General features: G+C 41.8%; 1 protein-coding gene across 8 annotated transcripts in view; it reads right to left on the bottom strand.

The window, feature by feature from the left end:
* The window catches only part of rnf2 (ring finger protein 2), a 51377-nt gene that overhangs the window by 17205 nt on the left and 12435 nt on the right, over window positions 1-21737 (bottom strand). For 5 of the 8 annotated variants that reach the window (XM_078219355.1, XM_078219356.1, XM_078219360.1 and 2 more), the window contains exon 2: window positions 6794-6882. The exons of 1 other annotated variant lie outside the window; for it this stretch is intronic. In XM_078219355.1, the coding sequence (XP_078075481.1) occupies window positions 6794-6882 (89 nt within the window). Of the gene's footprint in view, window positions 1-6793; window positions 6883-9148; window positions 9205-21737 lie in introns of all 8 variants that reach the window. 2 more of the 8 variants (XM_078219357.1, XM_078219358.1) reach the window with 1 other exon arrangement.

The raw sequence follows: 21737 nt of genomic DNA, 5'->3' as shown, positions 1-21737 counted from the left end.
AATCATCCACTGTGAGCATCAATAGGGACAAAGTAGAAACAGTCGAGAGCTTCAAGTTCTTAGGTGTCCAGATCACCAACAACCTGTCCTGGACCCCCCATGATGTGGAGATGCCGGCGTTGGACTGGGGTGAACATAGTTAAAAAGTCTCACAACACAAGGTTAAAGTCCAACAGCTTTATTTGGTAGCAAAATCCACTAGCTTTCGGAGCGCTGCCCCTTCGTCAGGTAAGTGGGAGTTCTGTTCACAAACAGGGCATATAAAAACACAAACTCAATTTACAAAATAATGATTGGAATGCTCGGCCTCTGATCTTCGGCTAAGCATTCTCCAAGGCGGCCTTCACGACACACGACAACAGAGTCGCTGAGCAGAGACTGATAGCCAAGTTCCGCACACGAGGACGGCCTCAATCGGGATCTTGGGTTCGTGTCACACTATCTGTAACCCCCACGACTTGCCTGGGCTTGCAAAATCTCACTAACTGTCCTGTCTGGAGACAATACACATCTCTTTAACCTGTACTTAATGCTCTCTCCACTCACATTGTCTGTACCTTTAAGACTTGATTACCTATAAAGATTTGCATTCCAACCATTATTTTGTAAATTGAATGTGTGTCTTTATATGCCCTGTTTGTGAACAGAACTCCCGCTTACCTGACGAAGGAGCAGCACCCCGAAAGCTAGTGGATTTTGCTACCAAATAAACCTGTTGGACTTTAACCTGGTGTTGTGAGACTTCTTACTGGTCCCCCCATGCCAACACTATAGTTAAGAAAGCCTACCAATGCCTCTAATTCCTCAGAAGAATAAGGAAATTTGGCATGTCCACTGCGACTCTCACCAACCTTTACAGATGCACCATAGAAAGTATTTTTTCTAGTTATATCACAGTTTGGTATGGCTCCTGCTCTGCCCAAGACCGCAAGAAACTACAGAGGGTTGTGAATGAAGCCCAGTCCATCACGCAAACCAGCCTCCCATCCATTGACTCTGTCTACACTTCGTGCTGCCTCAGAAAAGCAGCCAGCATAATTAAGGACCCTATGCAACCCGGACATACTCTCTTCCACCTTCTTCCGTCGGGAAAAAGGTACAAAAGTCTAAAGTCACATACCAACCGACTCAAGAACAGTTTCTCCCCTGCTGCCATCAGACTTTTGAATGGAACTACCTCATATTAAGTTGATCTTTCTCTACACCCTAGCTATGACTGTAACACTACATTCTGCATCCTCTCCTTTCCTGCTTTATGAACGGTATGCTTTGTCTGTATAGCATGCAAGAAACAATACTTTTCCCTGTATACTAATACAGGTGACAATAATACATCAAATCAAAAGGAAAATGAGAGTTCATTGTATTTTTTGCAATCACGTTTTCATATACTAAGAAACATGCTTGTGTGCGAGTATGGGTGTGACTGGTTTAATTAGACTGGAGACAGTTAGACTGCAAAGGTCAAAACATCAATAAAGGAGCTGTGAATGCAAGTAGTTCAAATAGTAATGAACAGGGGCCGGGGAAGCAGCTTGACCAGGAATTTACATTAGGCAGATAAGAGAAGAAATGATCTTAAAGTTGACTGTTGGATTTCAAAGGAAACATACACAATTGGGAGATTGTGAATGCATCAGGTAAAATAGTAAGTTTATGTTATAAATATGGTAGCTTTAAAGTAAAAAAAGGTTGATCAATTTTGGGAAGAGGAACTTCTAAAGGATTGTAGACATAATAGAATGGAAGCTCAAAGGATAAAAAACATATTTGAAGTGAGACTGAAGCCAGACCTATGAACAGAGGGAAGCCTCTGTATAATTTCCTCTACAGTAGCAGGGCATTGTATGATAATAAAACTGGAATTTTCTACAGATTAATAAAGCTATGAGGACTGTTGCCATCAGAAGAGGGTTTAGCTCGGAGTTTATTTAATCAATATCTTAAGGAATGTTTGCAGATTACTATTAACTGTGTAAAGGTGCTCTTGGGTTTTTTTATTTTTTCATTATCTTAATAAATGTTTACCTTCAATATTTAAAATCATCACAAGTGGTCTGGAAGTTATTTATCTTGACTTCAGGTAATTCCTTATAACATGCAAATTGTTGTGGCAATTTCCAAGTTTCACTTTGGGATGTGAACAGCCTGACACTTAGCATCTGCCATGCCATAACACCATCCACAATCTATGCACAATGATTCTATCATTCCCTCCCCACCAATTGATCCCTACCTTAAAGAGTGCCACACAGTGGTTAGCACTGTTGCCTCACAGCGCCAGGGGCCCGGGTTCGATTCCCAGCTTGGGTCACTGCCTGTGTTGAGTCTGCACATTCTCCCTGTGTCTGCATGGGTTTCCTCTGGGTGCTCTGGTTTCCTCCCACAGTTAGAAAGACGTGCTGGTTAGGTGCATAGGTCATGCTAAATTCTCCCTCAGTGTACTTGAACAAGCGCTGCAGTGTGGCGACTACTAGGGGATTTTCACAGTAACTTCATTGCAGTGTTAATAAAAACCTACTTGTGACTAATCAATAAATAAAATTTCCTTCCCTCATATCCATCTATCTCCTCATCTATATGTCTCCTTACCTAGAAAACTTGTTTCATGTCCCTGCTCATTTTTAGCTTCTCCAAACAAATAAAATCAGTTCCTTTTCAGTTAATCTTGTCAATCTTTCTAATATGTCTCTAACTTTGAGATAGGGTGACTAAAGCTGCACACCATAATCCAGAACTGGCTCACCATTGATCCATACAATGTCAGTGTAACTTACATGGACTTACAGTCCAATGCCAACTTTCCCCAATGTACAGTCTGCATGGTCAATAACTTTGCTAATGAGCTAGAAAATACAAATAAGGATAACTCTTTACCTTTTTCTTCAGTTGAGGCAGGCACAGGCTGCAAAAACAGAATGAGTACATCTGATGGACACCAGGAGGGGTGAACTCTTGAGCTTAATATTGAGTAGACTCAGAGAAATCAGCATACAGAAGAGTATATAATGCACTAACATGGGCAGTGTAACATGCTTTGTGAATTTCTACATTATGGGGAACATTATGAAATTGGCTAGAATCCATTAGAAATGTCATTTACTTCCAGTACTATTGAAAAGTAAAATATGTCTGTTTATCTCACTCAAATACCTATCCTGCCGTTTTTCAAAAGGTAGCGGAATTGCTTATTCTTTCGCCTTTCAGAAGATAGGAGAAACACAGAAGGCGGTGGGGAGGAACAAGAGTATAGTATCCGGATTACATAATAAGGGCTTTCATGGTTTCGAACACCCCTGTGGGTCATATAACCAAAGAGTCAACATTGGGCAGTAAAGGTAAATTCGGATCCTCGGAGACAAAAGGACAGACTATATGCAAGATAGACTGTGGATGTCTCTATGGAAAGATTATTGAGAACAGACCCATAAATCATCCTCTGCTGCTTGTTCTAAGCCAAGTTTCATTTCATTCAGAGAGTTTGACAATCCCATTAGTGTTAAGCTTCTTTATTAGTCTTTGATAAAGAAACTACATTGGAATATTCCAATCTATCATCTTAGTCACCACTTAAGGGCATCCAGCAAGTTTGTAACGCAAGACTTATTACTTCTAAAATCATGTTACTCCCCATAATATGTTAACATTTAAAGAATACAGATATGTCCATAGAAAGCCCTGAAGTATATTTCCCATTACAGGTGTCAGGCTAATTAGTCTGAAATTGCCAGATTTTGTACCTTAGCCATTTTTGAATATTAAAAACATGCTTGTGACCCATCACACCTCAAGCATTACTTCACCATTTAAGGAATTCTGAAAAATATCAAAACATCACAAAATTTAATTAAAGATTCTGGAACACATTCCGTCTGATTCAGGAGTCTCAAGGATATTTAATCTTCCTGAACTTACATCTGCTCTGGATCATGTGGTCCCATTAAATAGAACGAGAATTTGACTATAGTGTTCCTCCATGAAAATAACTGGGAGGAATTCATTCACTCTAACTGACATATCATTATTACCTGCAAGAATTTTAACCAATATATTATTTTAATTAGAGCCGCCTGCTCTTTGGCCTTCTTTCATTAGATGTAAGCATCCTGTAACAAAGTCACAATTGTTTGCAATTTTTAAATGTGAATGTGATGTAATCTAGTCGTCTGAAGTGCCAGGGTAGTAAGTAATGCTTTCAACCTGGCAAGGGGAGGACTAAGAAACCACAGTGCAAAACAGCAGGAGCAGCAGCAACACACCTTTAAAAACCCTATTTAGGAATCATGGAGCTTTTCATTGTTGGAAATTTGATCTTCATATTTGTGGATTTATATCTCACCAGGTCTGCCAAATCCTGCGATCGCACTAATTCTCTGCTTCTTCCCTTTATTTAGTCTGTCTTGTATTTTAGTATGTCTTTCCTTATTTAGCCCTCTCTCACTGGCTTTTGAGTTGATTCAGTGTCCTGACATCACTCTCGGGTGACTCTCTCGGATTCACAGTCCCTTGCCTTCTACGAGACCCCAATAGTAGAGAGGGGTGATAGGAAGATGAGAGTAGAGGAAGTAAAGGGAGAGAGTGCGAACCAGAAAATGGTAGAAGATAGACAGACATAGAAAGCAAGACTAAAAGGATTACACAAAAGAGACAAATGGAATGAAAGTTGACAGAGCCAGACACAAACGGGGAAGATAAAAAGATAGTCACAGAAGGGAATTCAGACACAGAATTAAAGGGAAGATGAAACAGTCTAAAGGGAAGGAGACACAAAAGGAAGGAGGTGCAAGAAACAGAAAAAAAGAGAAACAAAGCAAAGGGAGGAGATATGAGGGAGTGAGGAGGTAAGCAAATAAGAAATGGATAGAGGAAAATGAAGAACTTAGAATACATCTTTTTCAGGGTTAACAGTGTCAGCATGCTTACTTTCAGCCTTTTTTTTGGCGGGAGCCAGACATTTCAAATAAAAGAAAAAGATTTTGGAAATTGCTGGGTTAGATTTTTTTAAAGTGTGTATTTATTGTCAAAATTGCTATTACATGAGTGAAAGTAGATGTGACGTTAAAAATAATAAGACTCCAGATCTTCAAGAATTAGTTCCAGCAAAATTAAAGTTGTCCCTCCAAATTACCTTCTTAATATTAAAACTTTCTTTGAACTCTCTTGCTGCCCTCTGCAATTTGTGCCTCTACTCGTAAGAATGCAAGAAATAGGAGCCGGAGTAGACCATATGGTCCATCAATACAATGATGGCTGATCTTCAGCTTCAACTCCACTTTTCCGCCCACTCCCCACATCCCTCAATTCCCTGAGAGACCAAAACTCTGTCTTTCTCAGTTTTCTAAATACAATCAACAATGAAGCATCCACAACCCTCTGGGGTCAAAAAAATTTAAAGATTCATAGGGAATTTATTCTCATCTTAGTCCTAAATGGTCAGCCCTTTTTCAAGAGGCTGTGTCCTTTATTCTGAGACTATGCCCCAGTGTTCTAGATTCCCCAGCCAGCGGAAACAACCTCAGAGTCAACCCTGCCAAATCCCTTCAGAATCTGGTATGTTTCAATGCAATTGTTTCTCTAAACTGCAGAGAATATTGGCCTAATTTGCTCAGCCTCTCATCATCCCAGGGTCCAATCTAGTGAACCTTTGCTGTACTGACTCAAATGCAAGTATGTCTTTCCTTAAATATGGAGACAAAACTGCACACAGTATTTTAATTGTGGTCTCAGCAAAACATTCTACAATTGTAGCACGAATTCATTATTCTTGGTCTATATTGCAAGGTGATTGGAGTACATCATGCCAGTTGCCTTCCGAATTGCTTGCTGTACCTGCATGTTAACTTAGTGTTCCTTGTACAAGCATACCCAAGTTCCTCTGAACATCCATATTTACAAGTTTCATGTCTTTTGATAAATATTCTGATTTTATATTCTTACAACTAAAGTGAATAACTTCACACTTTCCCACATTATACTCCATCTGCCACTTTCTATCTCTTTGCATCCTGGTGTCCTCCTCAAAGCTCACATTCCTAGCTCAGGGTATACTACTCTCTGCCTCATGAATCATTAATATATATAATAGCAGAGTCATAGAAATAGAAATCATAGAAACCCTACAATGCAGAAACAGGACATTCGGCCCATCAAGTCTACACCGACCACAATCCCACCCAGGCCCTACTCCTATATCCCTACACGTTTACCCACTAATCCCTCTAACCTACGCATCTCAGGACAGTAGGGGGCAATTTTAGCATGGACAATCAACCTAACCCGCACATCTTTGGACTGTGGGAGGAAACCGGAGCACCCGGAGGAAACCCACGCAGACACGAGGAGAATGTGCAAACTCCACACAGACAGTGACCCACGCCGGGAATCGAACCCAGGCCCCTGGAGCTGTGAAGCAGCAGTGCTAACCACTGTGCTACCGTGCCGCCCCAGCACAGGCCCCTGGAGGCATTCCACTAGTCAGAACCTGTCAAGTTGAAAATGCCTATTTATCCCTACTCTCTGACCATTGGTCAACTCTCCATCCATACTAATATATTACCCCCAACTCCAGGAGCCCTTATCTTGCAAAATTAACTTTGAGTACGGCACCTTATCAAATGCCGTTTGAAAATTCAAATATATGACATTCTTCTCTTAAGAGGTTCCCAAGATGAGAATTCAGGATCTGTGGGTGCACAAGTTATTTCCCTAATTTTTGTATAGATGTAACTTGTTATAGAAAGGCATAGAAGTACAATTAATCTTAGGTTACAAATACAGATATAATTGTATTTACCTGAGGTGTTCTCTGTAACTCATATAAGCTGAGCTCCCATGTTTTGCTAAGAGGCTGGGTTCCATTGGTCTGCACTATTTGTGCCATTGCTGCAAGAAACACAGAAACATGAAAATCTTATTGGTCAATGTTAGCATCAGGCTCACCCTCAAAATCCCTCCATGAGGTTGAATATTTGGATTTATTCCCAATAGCACTGATCACCAGAAATTTGGAGTGAGGAACAGACTGTAAAACTACAATACTGTAGACAGAAGTGGAATTAAGTCCATAGGGTGTGGGTTGCAGTTGCCTCAGAGAAGTTATTTTAATACCTCCTCAATGCAGGTTCAGTCCTGATTCATGTAGTATCAGTAACAGGTAGGATTTAGTACATCTTGCTGTCCATCCCTTCTCCCTATATGTTCTATGTAAGCATCCATCTATTGGTAACTAGAGGAAATAGTTGTCTAAAAAGTTTAAGTTCCAGAATATCTTTGCAAATCCTGAGGAGGAATGCCCCTGCAAATTGGGAAGGAGGTGTATTATTTTCTTTAGAAATGATGGAATCTTGGAGACCCAATACTGCAACCCCAAGCCCAAAAATTCATTTCTAGCCCCACTTCATATGGCGTGAACAGTTTAAAAACAATATTAATTACCTTGCTTTTAAGTGCGAGAAGTAGTAGACAATCATAATCGTAGTGCTTTCGGAGGTGCATTAAAATCAAATCTACTGGGTAAATGACCATATTTTCCCTCCATGTATTAAAGTACATTCATTGTGTTCCCGAGCAAACTTCAGTAAGGCACAAACAGATGGAGGTGGCACACATCCCCTTCTCTCTTAACCTGATTTGTTATTTACTGAGAAAGATACTACACTAAACGGTTAGCACCTACTAGCATGGTGACTGAATGTCCATCACCAAACACAAATTGTGTGTACTTTCTTTTACACTGATGCAAACGGAGTCAGTTCTGCAAGACACCACAAAATAGGAATTGTACAACGTACTACTTTGTTCAGTCATACCAAATATTTACTCATTGGTTAACTATCAATAAAGCGCAGTACCAGGGTCAAGTCATAGAATTTTCCTTTATTCCACCAAAGACACTACATGCTGCCATTATAACAGTACCGCTTATATGAAGCAGTGTGCTTTCAGGTGTGCCTGCCCTTGTGTTATTCTATCATTTACATGACTTATAAAATTCAGTTCTTGACAGCTATAGAAAAAAAAACTGAAGGCAGAATAGCAACCAGGAGACAGGCTTTCCACTGGTACAAACATAAAAGCAAAACCCAATTAAAAAATAGAGGTTTTAATATTAGGTGGTAATTGTGTTTGTGGTGTGCTGAGGTTATCAATAATATAATATCTTGTATCTATATTATAATTGAATCAAAGGCAAATGATAATCACCAAATCCAAATTACAATTACCACCAGCCATTTCAAACAGATTACGCAAATAACACAAAATGTTCTTCTAGTACAATGTTGGAAGATCATGACAAACCCTGCAGATAAGCAATGATCTAGCCTGGATCTGGATGAAGTGTGTTAGAATGGTCTTTAAAAAGCAAACGTAAATGTACACTTTTTACATGGAGTTTATTTTGCATAGCTTCACAGTCTTTTCTTTCTTTGGAGAATGACATGGAATTTTGGAATGAATTTCAGACCAAATAAAAATCTTTTGAACCACATCGTGAACATTCCTTCCTTGGCTGAGGTCTTCTGGGTCATTGGCAAGGGGGTTACCAACTGAACCACAAGACCTCTGATATCCTGAGCTGAGCTCTCACAATGGGAACCTCTTAACTAAAATAATTTATTAAAATAATGGTAGCAACAACTGCAGCAAAGAATCACGGATATCTTCAGCGCAGCAAAAATACCATCTGACTCATTTTGTCTGTGCTGGTTCCTTGCGAGAGCAATCCAAAACTAATACTGCCTCGCAGAGATGCATCTTCCTCAGTTTCTAAAGTTTATCTAATGTTCCCTTAAAGAATTTTGCTTTAAGTATTCCCCTTTAAGTATTCCCCATTGTTAAACATTCCATGTTCCAGTAGCCTGCTGTGTGGATAAATATCTCCTACCTTCTTTTATTGGTCTCTTAATGACCATTTTAAATTGATGACCTCTGTCCAGAAAGGAAATAGTCTTTCCCTATTCATTCCATCAAAAATCTTCATAATTTTTAAAACATATTTCCTTTTCTGCTCCAGTGGAAATAGTTCAAGTACATCAGTCTCTCTACATTAGTTTCCCATCCCTCGTAACACCCTAGTGTATGTATGCTGCGCACACTCTATGTTTTTAATGTCTTTTCTATAATGCGTTGACCAAAAGTGCATACTTACTCAAGCCAGTTCTTTGGAGTTCTGCTTCACTACTTTTTTACTCTTGTACTCTATATCTGTAATTATAAAACCCACAAAACTGTAGATATACATGTCATGCCTCACACTTTTACTTTAACATTACGTATTTAAATCCTTAGGACTGTGTTTATCCACACTTTCCAACATCCTTCCCTTGTGTGTATATTTTTGATTTGATTTAATGCCACCTATATTGGTGTACAGTGAAAAGTATTGTTTCTTGTGCACTATACAAAGCATACCATTCATAGAGTACATAGAGGAGAAGGAAAGGTGCAGAATATGGTGTTACAGTCATAGCCAGGATGTAGAAAATGTATAGTCCCATTCTTTGTTCCTTCTCAAAGTGTATTATCTCACACTAAATTGAATCTGCCCTTTACATTTACACCTACATGTCTCTTACAGTCACCTTCAATGTTGGCAAAATCCTCTGTGTCATCAAAGAAAGAAAGTGCTCCACCTGCCCCAAGTTTAATTCATCTGTATTTACTGAAAATAAGAGTAGGCTAGCATCAATACCTGTGATTTACTATTTCCAATCCTTCTGAAATCTGAGCAACACGGATTAATCCAAAGGCTGTCAACCAACTTTTTATCCATCCTGCTACATTTCCTCATACATTGGACCTGAACTTTTCTAATAAACCTCTTGAAGATAGCTTATCAAATGCCTTCTGAAAATCCTTATTACATCAACAGCATTCTCTTTATTAACCAACCATTTCACCACAAAAAATTAAATGCATCAAATACTCAAAAGCAAATATAGAATAATTGGTCATGCTCGTAGTCCTTAAGCTTTGAATGGACCATAGAATCCCTACAGTGCAGAAGGAGGCCAATCGACCCATCGAGTCTGCACCGACCACGATCCCACCCAGGCAACCCCTGCATTTACCCTGCTAATCCCCCCGCACTAAGGGGCAACTTAGAATGGCCAATCCACCTAACCCCGCACATCTTTGGACTGTGGGAGGAAACCAGAGCACCCGGAGGAAACCTACGCTGACACACGGGGAGAATGTGTAAACTCCACACAGACAGTGACCCGAGGCCGGAATTGAACCCGGGTCCCTGGCACTGTGAGGCAGCAGTGCTAACTACTGTGCCGCCCCTTTGTGGATTGTTTGATCATTCCTGAAAAATAGCAGAAGCAAATTACTGACATTACTGTAAATGATCTCCGTTAGTGTCAACTTGGCTCAGCTGAAGGACAATCACCACTAATTCAGAAGGTTGTGGCATAAGGTTAAGTTGATGCTTCAGTGCAGTACTGAAGGAGTGCTGCATTTTCAGATGAGACATTAAACTAAAGCTCAGTCTGCCTTGTGGCATTGCTGGTATCATACCTGACACATAGGAAGGTGGCTGTGCTCGCTTGGAGGCCTATCATCACACTCAGATGTCAATGGCAGCTCTTTAAGTGTTCTCGATCAATTTACCATCTCAAAAGGTCAGAAGCAGAGCATTCAGCCCCATTCACAATTCATTGTCAGAGGAGTTATGACTCATAATAGGACCTAATAACTTCCAAACTTGGGACTAAAAAGTGGCCTGTCAGTAAAGTTTTGATTGGAGGGGGGGGGTCACATGATGACCCAGGATATGCAGAATCTGCCCTGTGTGTGTAGCTGGACATGGCTGGTTCTATTCAGCTTCCAGTTATTGGTGATTACCATGACTCAATAATGATGGTGTTGCTAAGGTGAACAGGAGAGAATTGAACATCCCCTTGTTGCCAGCCACTGGAGGACTCTTCAAGCCTATGCTAATCACTGGGCCACGGTGATGCCCCTAAATTCTTGATTAATGAGGGGGGGAGAAAGGTTATTGGGGTAGGGTGGAATGTGCGGTTGAAGTTACAATCAAATCAGCCATAATATTGTAGAATGGTGGAGGTTTGAGAGGCCTACTCTTGTTTCTAGTTTGTATGTATATTCGTCACGTGGTCATCCCTTAACTTGGCCTTACTTCCTACAATTTACTGACAGACTGCATGTTCAGCTTTACTTGCTCCTTAATAGGATATAATCTTCTACTTACTTCTCTAAAAAGTGCTGTGCAAGTTGTATTTTTAAGGCATTAACTATAAAGCAAGTCCCTGTTCAGACTTGGTAAGAATTAAAGCTACAATTTTTAAATAATTATACAGTACTAATCTACCCACATATCAAAAATACTCATGTATTAGACAAGATGCTGAAACACTTTCTCAGGCTCCAACTCTTATCTATGTGTTTTCTTTTAGTAACCTGTTGCTTTTACAAGGATACACACAACACAATTTAATGTCCATATTATTCTTCTTCACAATGGGGAGTGTCAGTGATATAAAATGGAGAGTCAGTAGTCTAGAACGTGCACGTAAAAACAGTGCGATATGTGCCAAACACTCAAAGCACATCATAAGATGCAACTCTTTAGCAAAGTAAGTTACAAGGTTAATATTCCTTTTTAAATAATTCACCATGGTCCTTGACCATGTTGTACCCTCACCTTTACCACAAGTCTGTTTGAATCATTTCAGTTCATTTTTGTTTTACTAACCACTGCTAGTGCAATGGTTAGTTTAAACAAAGTCGCCAATGATATCTTCTGCAAGTACAAAAGCAGCAAATATCTCTCTTTACTCTTCATGACTGTTCTGTAGTATTGAGCATGGTGGACCATGCCATCTATCTCCCTCCCATTCCTACTTAGCCCAACACAGCCTGATGATATCTCCTCACATGGTCATCTTATGATTTCTATAAATTTTTGTTTTTGGCTCCCTTCCCCCATTTACACACTGCCCTTTGGTGACATCATCCAGACAACGCATCTGTTTCCACATATCAGCTGACAACAGTACTTCCTTCAACCCCATGACCACCTGCATAATGTCAATAGGCAAACTGAAATCAAAGTCATAGATAAGTCACACAACTTCCTTCATAGAGTCATAGAGGTATACAGCACAGAAAAAGGCCCTTCAGACCATTACATCTGCGCCGGTCAGACAAACCCCCCAACTATTTTAATCCCATTTTCCAGCACTTGGCCTATGGCCTTGTATACCTAGGCATCGCAAGTGCACATCTAAATACTTCTTAAATGTTATGAGGGTCTCTGCCTCCATCACCCTTTCAGGCAGTGAGTTCCAGACTCCCACCATCATTTGGGTGAAAAGGTTTTTGTTCCAAAAACTCTTGCCCCTTACCTTAAATCTATGTCCCCTAGTCATTGATCCCTGTACCAAAGGGAAAAGTTTCATCCTGTCTATCTATACTCTTCATAATTTTACACATCTCAATCATGTTCCCCCTGTCTCCGCTGTTCCAAGGAAAAAGTCTATCCAATCTCTCTTCATAACTAAAACTCTCCAGCCCAGGCAACATCCAGGTAAATCTCCTCTGCACCCTTTCCAAAGCTATCACATCACTTAAATGTCAAGAAGGTTGAAGTCATTGTTTTCAACTCCCACCAAAACTGCTGGACCTATCTCACTGACCCAAGACCACAGCTCCAGATTGAAAGAAACCTAATGGAAATTCCAGGTGCTAGCTTAAATTTGCAAGCCACCCAACATTCATCCAACAATTAGATTGTGGGGGTAAGGAAAGTTGTCCGATATCCATGTCAGCGTACTTACTATCTTGTAACATTGTTGCAAGCGAACATATGTGAAGGTCAGATGAACTTGGGATTGGGTTCACTTGTGATAAACTTTGTGGTTGAACAAGCCACAGAGTTCATTGTCTAGTATTACACACAAACAATGCTCTTTGTTGATGAACTACTAAAAGCCACCTACAGGCATCACCATTTAAAAGGAGAGGGGGAAGAATTGGGGGAGGGTTAAATCTGTCAGATTTTTCAACATAACCATCCTTCTGTAATGTGTTATCAAATAAATATCTTTGAAATACATGAGATCTGCAAGTAGTGCACACCAATTGTTCTATTCAAATACAACCACAAAGGATCTATTTCATTAACCTCTCTGGGTATTAGTGGCTTTACAATTAACACCAAAAGGAATGTTCTGAGGGCCAGTTTGGCACTTCCCTTAAACAGTGGGAGCATAAACGTCTGGGAATCATTCTGGTTTGTTTTATTTATGCTCTTCCAAAACAAGGCTCAGAAAAGTTTGGTATTTGGCAAGAGTTGCAAGACTGTCTTGAGTTATTGCCAACTGACAAGTCAATTTTAAAAATTAACATTAAAGTTCAGAAAGGAGACCATTCTGAATCACGTTAAAATTTCTAATATTGGAAAAAACAACCGAAACAAAAAGCAACTTTTCCATCCTTAAAATCGTCATCATCTGTTCAGCAGAAGTGTTTGCCCATATCTGAGTAAGAGGCCAGGCTTAGGAGAGATCCCACAGGTTGCTTTCACCTGAACCAACATTGATTCATGTGATTAGAACTCTACTTTTTCCTAGTTTTAAAAACTAGGTGATTTAGTTGTACAATTAACTGTTTCTTGATTAGAGTGTTCTCAAAATGACACTGCTGTCAATCTGGCAGGGACAGTACAGCTGCAGCATGGAAGATATGAAGATGTTCACAATGGTTTGCAGAGGCCATCAGTGCTGAGAACTTACTACTGGTCTGGATGAGTGGGCTGAGGAGCCAACAGCCAGACTCCAAGATTGGGGTCCACCAAGCAAAACCTTCACTCTAGAAAGGTTTTACTGTCCAAAGGTAGAAGCATCGAGTAATTTATATCACAGGATTACCACCGTTGGCAAAACACTACGAAATACATTAAATACATTAAACCTTCCAAGTCAGCTCCATGTAAGGGCCAATCAAGATTTTTCATAAATCAACAAATAAGACTTTAATCAATAATTCAACAGAAATGAATGGGTTTAAAAATGGTTTTGCTGGAAAGGCACTAGTACTATTCCCCTACTTCTGTTTCAATAAAATGCAAAAGAGAAAATGATTTGCATTAAAAGTTGGGGACAATTTTTTTTTAAAAGGCACCAGAAATTAATTTCTCATTATTAATCCTGACTTTCATTTAATACTTTGCATCTGCTCTTGTCGTTCACTTTTATTTCTTGAACGCGCTTGCTGGTCTTTATCTTTTAATTTGTTTTCCCTTTTGTGATGTCTTCCATGTACTCTGACACTCTCTGTAATTCTCACTCTTATTATTTCCCTTCCTCTCATTGTTCTATTCCTCAATTTATTTTTCTGTTTTTGGAGAAAGAATAGTTCTGATGCATGTCACCGACTTGTGTTACATCATAGCTGCTTTGGACAAAGATTTGTCATCATGTCAAAACTAGGGAGACAGAAACCTTCATGCGGCCAGCTAAAGCAAGTTTTACAATATGGAAACCTGTGATCTAATGTTGTAAGGTGACTAAACCCCAGACATTGGGTTCCCAGTCCAAGTAGTTAAAAATCATCGGCAAATACCCTGCATGAAAAGACTTGAGACTTAGCAGGACCATGTGCAGATGGCTCAGAGGAGAAGTGTGTTGTAGGACAACATATTGATGCAATTAAACTTGAGAAAAGGTGACGAAGTCATAGAATATAGAATCCCTACAGTGCAGAAGGAGGCCGCCCGGCAGTAAAGAATAAAACAGCTATTTGTCAAGCTTTCATGATGCATTTGTCCATCATGCAACACGCCATTTCATTTATCAAGTGCCAGTCATCGCAGCCCACTGAGACGACCACATTGTCTGGATGTGTATTCTCCACACCCTTGTCTTTCTGTCCCACGTGTTGTAATGCTATGTCGTTTGGAGGGGGCAGTAAATAGTAAGTGTCTATGCTTTCAAAGCTGTCCTGCTTATAATGTAAAAGTTTTAACAACACCAGGTTAAAGTCAAACAGGTTTATTTGGTAGCAAATGCCATTAGCTTTCGGAGCGCTGCTCCTTCGTCAGATGGAGTGGATATCTGCTCTCAAACAGGGCATACAGAGACACAAAATCAAATTACAGAATACTGATTAGAATGCGAATTTCTACAGCCAACCAGGTCTTAAAGATACAGACAATGTGAGTGGAGGGAGCATTAAGCACAGGTTAAAGAGATGTGTATTGTCTCCAGACAGGACAGCCAGTGAGATTCTGCAAGGCCAGGAGGCAAGCTGTGGGGGCTTGATTTGATTTTGTGTCTCTGTGCCCTGTTTGAGAGCAGATATCCACTCCATCTGACGAAGGAGCAGCGCTCCGAAAGCTAATGGCATTTGCTACCAAATAAACCGGTTGGACTTTAACCTGGTGTTGTTAAAACTCTTACTGTATTTACCCCAGTCCAACGCCGGCATCTCCACATCATGACTGCTTATAATGGACAGGGATATCCACATCATTCAGTTCCATTTAAAAATGTCTATACATATGCAAAGTCAGTAATTTTAATGTGAATCAGCTATCATTTATTTCTCCTATTGGGTAAGCATATGTTAACTGAGGTTAAAAAAAACTCTGCCTCGCTACCAATAACCTACTTTGCAGCCATGGTGTCAGGAGAGGTGATATAGCTATCACTTACATTAATTTAATGTAATTATGTATCAAATACAAAAACACATGAATAAGTAATGACTTACCAAACATTTGACATTGACACATCAAAACACTTATCGACTGGGGCCAAACGTCTTTGGCTGCAACGTAGCTCTGGGAGTGCAAGACAAACCGCAAGAGACCCAATAATGGTGGATTTCTGACAGAGAGCACTGGGTCTTGGTTCAAAATCCTATCTGTAGCTATTTTGCAAAGGGGCTTGGATGAGTGTAAATTTTGCCCACCCCATAAATGGCTCCCAATGTACGAAAGGGTGGAGTGGAAAAACTGGTGAGAAAAAGGGTCTAATCTTTTTTGTTAATAAAAATGGGGAGCTACTTGGGCAGTAGGCTAAAATTGTAGAGGTGGACTAAAAAATATCTTACCTGTATCATAACAGGCTCGATTTGATTTATTATTGTCACATGTGTTATCATACAGTGAAAAGTATTGTTTCTTGCGCGCTATACAGACAAAACATACCGTTCATCGAGAAGGAAATGAGAGAGTGCAGAATGTAGTGTTACAGTCATAGCTAGGGTGTAGAGAAAGACCAACTTAATGCAAGGTAAGTCCATTCAAAAGTCTGAAGCAGCAGGGAAGAAGCTGTTCTTGAGTCGGTTGGTACGTGACCTCAGACTTTTGTATCTTTTTCCCGAAGGAAGAAGGTGTAAGAGAGAATGTCTGGGGTGTGTGGGGTCCATAATAATGCTGGCTGCTTTGCCGAGGCAGCAGCAAGTGTAGACAGAGTCAATGGATGGGAGGCTGGTTTGCGTGATGGATTGAGCTACATTCACGACCTTTTGTAGATCCTTGCGGTCTTGGGCAGAGCAGGAGCCATACCAATCTGTGATACAACCAGAAAGAATGCTTTCTATGGTGCATTTGTAAAAGTTGGAGAGAGTCGTAGCTGACATGCCAAATTTCCTTAGTCTTCTGAGGAAGTAGAGGCGTTGGTGGGCTTTCTTAATTATAGTGTCAGCACGGGGGACCAGGACAGTTTGTTGGTGATCTAGACACCTAAAACTTGAAGCTCTCAACCCTTTCTACTTCGTCCCCATTGATGTAGACAGGGGCATGTTCTCCTTTACGCTTCCTGAAGTCGATGACAATCTCCTTCGTTTTGTTGACATTGAGGGAGAGATTATTGTTGTCACACCAGTTCACCAGATTCTCTATCTCATTCCTGTACTCTGACTTGTTATTGTTTGAGATCCGACCCACTATGGGTGGTGTCATCAGCAAACTTGAAAATCAAATTAGAGGGGAATTTGGCCGCACACCCATAGGTGTATAAGGAGTATAGTAGGGGGCTGAGAACACAGCCTTGTGGGGCACCAGAATTGAGGATAATCGTGGAAGAGGTGTTGTTGCCTATCCTTACTGATTGTGGTCTGAGAGTTAGGAAGTTCAGGATCCAGTCGCAGAGGGAGGTGCCGAGGCCCAGACCACAGAGTGGGAATAATAGTGTTAAAGGCTGAGCTGTAGTCAATAAATAGGAGTCTGACATAGGTGTCCTTGTTATCTAGGTGTTCCAGGGTTGAGTGCAGGGCCAGGGAAATGGCGTCTGCTGTGGACCTGTTGCGGCGATAGGCAAACTGTAGTGGATCCAGGTAGTCCGGGAGGCTGGAATTGATTCGTGCCATGACTAACCTTTCGAAGCACTTCATAATGATGGATGTTAGAGCCACCGACCAATAGTCATTAAGGCACGCTGCTCGGTTTTTCTTAGGTACCGGGATTATGGTTGTCTACTTGAAGCAGATAGGGACCTCAGATTGTTGTAGAGAGGTGGTTGAAGATGTCTGGGAATACCCCCTCCAGCTGATCCACGTAGGATCTAAATGCACGTCCAGGTACCCCATCTACTCTCTCAAGATGCTATTTAAATAAGGTGACCTAGTCATGACTCCAGATGCTATAGAGGGGTCAGAAGCATAGGCAGTAATAATTGACCAAACCTGCTTCTTGATACATGGTAAGAGTTTTAACAACACCAGGTTAAAGTCCAACAGGTTTATTTGGTAGCAAATACCATTAGCTTTCGGAGCCCTGCTCCTTCGTCAGATGGAGTGGAAATGTGCTCTCAAACAGGGCACAGAGACACAAAATCGAGTTACAGAATACTGATTAGAATGCGAATCCCTACAGCCAGCCAGGTCTTAAAGATACAGACAATGTGGGTGGAGGGAGCATTAAGCACAGGTTAAAGAGATGTGTATTGTCTCCAGAAAGGACAGCCTGCAAGTCCAGGAGGCAAGCTGTGGGGGTTACTGATAATGTGACATAAATCCAACATCCCGGTTTAGGCCGTCCTCATGTGTGCGGAACTTGGCTATCAGTTTCTGCTCAGCGACTCTGCGCTGTCGTGTGTCATGAAGGCCGCCTTGGAGAATGCTTACCTGAAGATCAGAGGCTGAATGCCCGTGACTGTTGAAGTGCTCCCCCACAGGAAGAGAACAGTCTTGCCTGGTGATTGTCGAGCGGTGTTCATTCATCCGTTGTCGTAGCGTCTGCATGGTTTCCCCAATGTACCATGCCTCAGGACATCTTTTCCTGCAGCGTATCAGGTAGACAACGTTGGCCGAGTTGCAAGAGTAGGTACCGTGTACCTGGTAGATGGTGTTCTCACGTGAGATGATGGCATCCGTGTCGATGATCCGGCACGTCTTGCAGAGGTTGCTGTGGCAGGGTTGTATGGTGTTGTGGTCACTGTTCTCCTGAAGGCTGGGTAGTTTGCTGCGGACAATGGTCTGTTTGAGGTTGCGCGGTTGTTTGAAGGCAAGAAGTGGGGGTGTGGGGATGGCCTTGGCGAGATGTTCGTCTTCATCAATGACATGTTGAAGGCTCCGGAGGAGATGCCGTAGCTTCTCCGCTCCGGGGAAGTACTGGACAACGAAGGGTACTCTGTCCACCGTGTCCCGTGTTTGTCTTCTGAGGAGGTTGGTGCGGTTTTTTGCTGTGGCGCGTCGGAACTGTTGATCGATGAGTCGAGCGCCATATCCTGTTCTTATGAGGGCATTTTTCAGCATCTGGAGCTGTCTGTAGCGATCCTCCTCATCCGAGCAGATCCTGTGTATACGGAGGGCTTGTCCATAGGGAATGGCTTCTTTAACGTGTTTAGGGTGGAAGCTGGAGAAGTGGAGCATCGTGAGGTTATCCGTGGGCTTGCGGTAGTGAGATGTTGAGGTGACCGTCCTTAATGGAGATGCGTGTGTCCAAGAATGCAACCGATTCTGGAGAGTAGTCCATGGTGAGTCTGATAGTGGGATGGAACTTGTTGATGTCATCATATAGTTGTTTCAGTGATTGTTCACCATGACTCCAAAGGAAGAAACTGTCATCGATGTATCTAGTGTATAGCATCGGTTGAAGGGTGAATGCTATACACTAGATATATCGATGACATTTTCTTCCTTTGGAGTCATGGTGAGCAATCACTGAAACAACTATATGATGACATCAACAAGTTCCATCTCACCATCAGACTCACCATGGACTACTCTCCGGAATCGGTTGCATTCTTGGACACACGCATCTCCATTAAGGACGGTCACCTCAGCACCTCACTATATCACAAGCCCACGGATAACCTCACGATGCGCCACTTCTCCAGCTTCCACCCTAAACACGGTAAAGAAGCCATACCCTACAGACAAGCCCTCCGTATACACAGGATCTGCTCGGATGAGGAGGATCGCAACAGACACCTCCAGACGCTGAAAGATGCCCTCATAAGAACAGGATATGGCACTCGACTCATCGATCAACAGTTCCGACGCGCCACAGCAAAAAACCACACCAACCTCCTCAGAAGACAAACACGGGACACGGTGGACAGAGTACCCTTCGTTGTCCAGTACTTCCCCGGAGCGGAGAAGCTACGGCATCTCCTCCGGAGCCTTCAACATGTCATTGATGAAGACGAACATCTCGCCAAGGCCATCTCCACACCCCCACTTCTTGCCTTCAAACAACCGCGCAACCTCAAACAGACCATTGTCCGCAGCAAACTACCCAGCCTTCAGGAGAACAGTGACCACGACACCACACAACCCTGCCGCAGCAACCTCTGCAAGACGTGCCGGATCATCGACACGGATGCCATCATCTCACGTGAGAACACCATCTACCAGGTACACGGTACCTACTCTTGCAACTTGGCCAATGTTGTCTACCTGATACGCTGCAGGAAAGGATGTCCCGAGGCATGGTACATTGGGGAAACAATGCAGATGCTATGACAACGGATGAATGAACACCGCTCGACAATCACCAGGCAAGACTGTTCTCTTCCTGTGGGGGAGCACTTCAGCAGTCACAGGCATTCAGCCTCTGATCTTCGGGTAAGCGTTCTCCAAGGCAGCCTTCGCGACACACGACAGCGCAGAGTCGCTGAGCAGAAACTGATAGCCAAGTTCCGCACACATGAGGACGGCCTAAACCGGGATGTTGGATTTATGTCACATTATCAGTAACCCCCATAGCTTGCCTCCTGGACTTGCAGGCTGTCCTTTCTGGAGACAATACACATCTCTTTAACCTGTGCTTAATGCTCCCTCCAGCCACATTGTCTGTATCTTTACGATCTGGTTGGTTGTAGGGATTCGCATTCTCATCAGTATTCTGTAACTTGATTTTGTGTCTCTGTGCCCTGTTTGAGAGCACATTTCCACTCCATCTGACGAAGGAGTAGCTCTCCGAAAGCTAATGGTATTTGCTACCAAATAAACCTGTTGGACTTTAACCTGGTGTTGTTAAAACTCTTACTGTGTTTACCCCAGTCCAACGCCGGCATCTCCATATCTTGATACATGCACAGGAATTGCACTGGATCAAAAATAGAGATCATGACCAGCAACGTTATTCAGGAAAGTTCCCTTATTTTAAAATGAAGAGCAAGTGTCAACCCAAATTGTGTTTAACTGAAGTTTGTAACGGTGTTTGAATGCTCAAATATGGTGCTACCAAGGAGCCAAGCTAATGCTTAAGAGAGCTTTTAAGAATCAGATTAAAACCCTGCATTACCACAATCATTAATTTGGGAGATCCTATTTAAATAATGAGTTCCTGAGAAAATGTTGAAGCTTTTGCATTCCAAAGAAAAGGTACTGCTTCTGTTTGTCACTGTGAAGCTTCAGGTACTGCGGGGTCACGTTTCTCAAAACCAAAATTAGTCACAATTAGTTTTCAGATTTCCCCTAACACCCTGTTAGTGGCGTCTCCGGCTCATGATAGCAAACACTATTCCCAATCAATTATTCCCTTCCCCTTTTAAGGGTCATTAATTGTCATGGCCATTGCTCAAATAGGAAGCTGTATTTTAATTTCTCAGGATGTGGCCTTCATGGAAAGGCCAGCATTGTTCATAATCAGTTGCCTTAACAAGGTGATGGTGAACTGGCCTTCTTGAATCGCTGCAGTCACTGTAGTGAAGTTGTTCCCACAATTCTTGGCAGGAAAGGGCTAGGTGGGGATTACCATAATTTTGATCAAATAACTATGAAGAAATGTCAATAATGTGCGACTTAAAGGAAAACAGGAGGAGATTATGGTGTTCCCAAGCAACTGACGCCCTTATCTTCCCAGTTCGAGGAGATCAGAATTGAATCCAAGAGGCTTGGCAAGCTGCTGCAATGCAGCCTGTAGATGATACACTGGTGGTGGAAGGGAAGATTGTTTCTGCTAGTGGGCGAAGTGCTGATCAAATGAGCAGCTTTGTCTGGATGCTGTTAAGCTTATTCAATCTTACTGTACCTGCAGTACTTCAGACAAGTGAAAATCCTTGTAGGTAGTGGCGAATAGCTGACCCATGAGCTGCTTTTGTAGCCATGGTATTTATGTAACTGTACCAGTTGAGTTTCTTATTAATGGTGACAACAGGATGTCATTGGAGAGGAACTTGGCAATAAAAGTGAACACTGAATGCAAAGAGCAGGTGGCTGAAATCTTGTTGGAAATGGACAATGCCTGCAATCTGTGCCACGGGACCACAGAAAAGTTACAGCACAGCAAAAGGCCATTCAACTCATCCTGCCTGGCA

This window comes from Mustelus asterias, chromosome 8, assembly GCF_964213995.1.
Source record: "Mustelus asterias chromosome 8, sMusAst1.hap1.1, whole genome shotgun sequence".
In the NCBI taxonomy this organism is placed as follows: Eukaryota; Metazoa; Chordata; class Chondrichthyes; order Carcharhiniformes; family Triakidae; genus Mustelus; species Mustelus asterias.
Note: the sequence above shows the minus strand (reverse complement) of the source record. Positions and strands in the feature narration are given on the sequence as shown.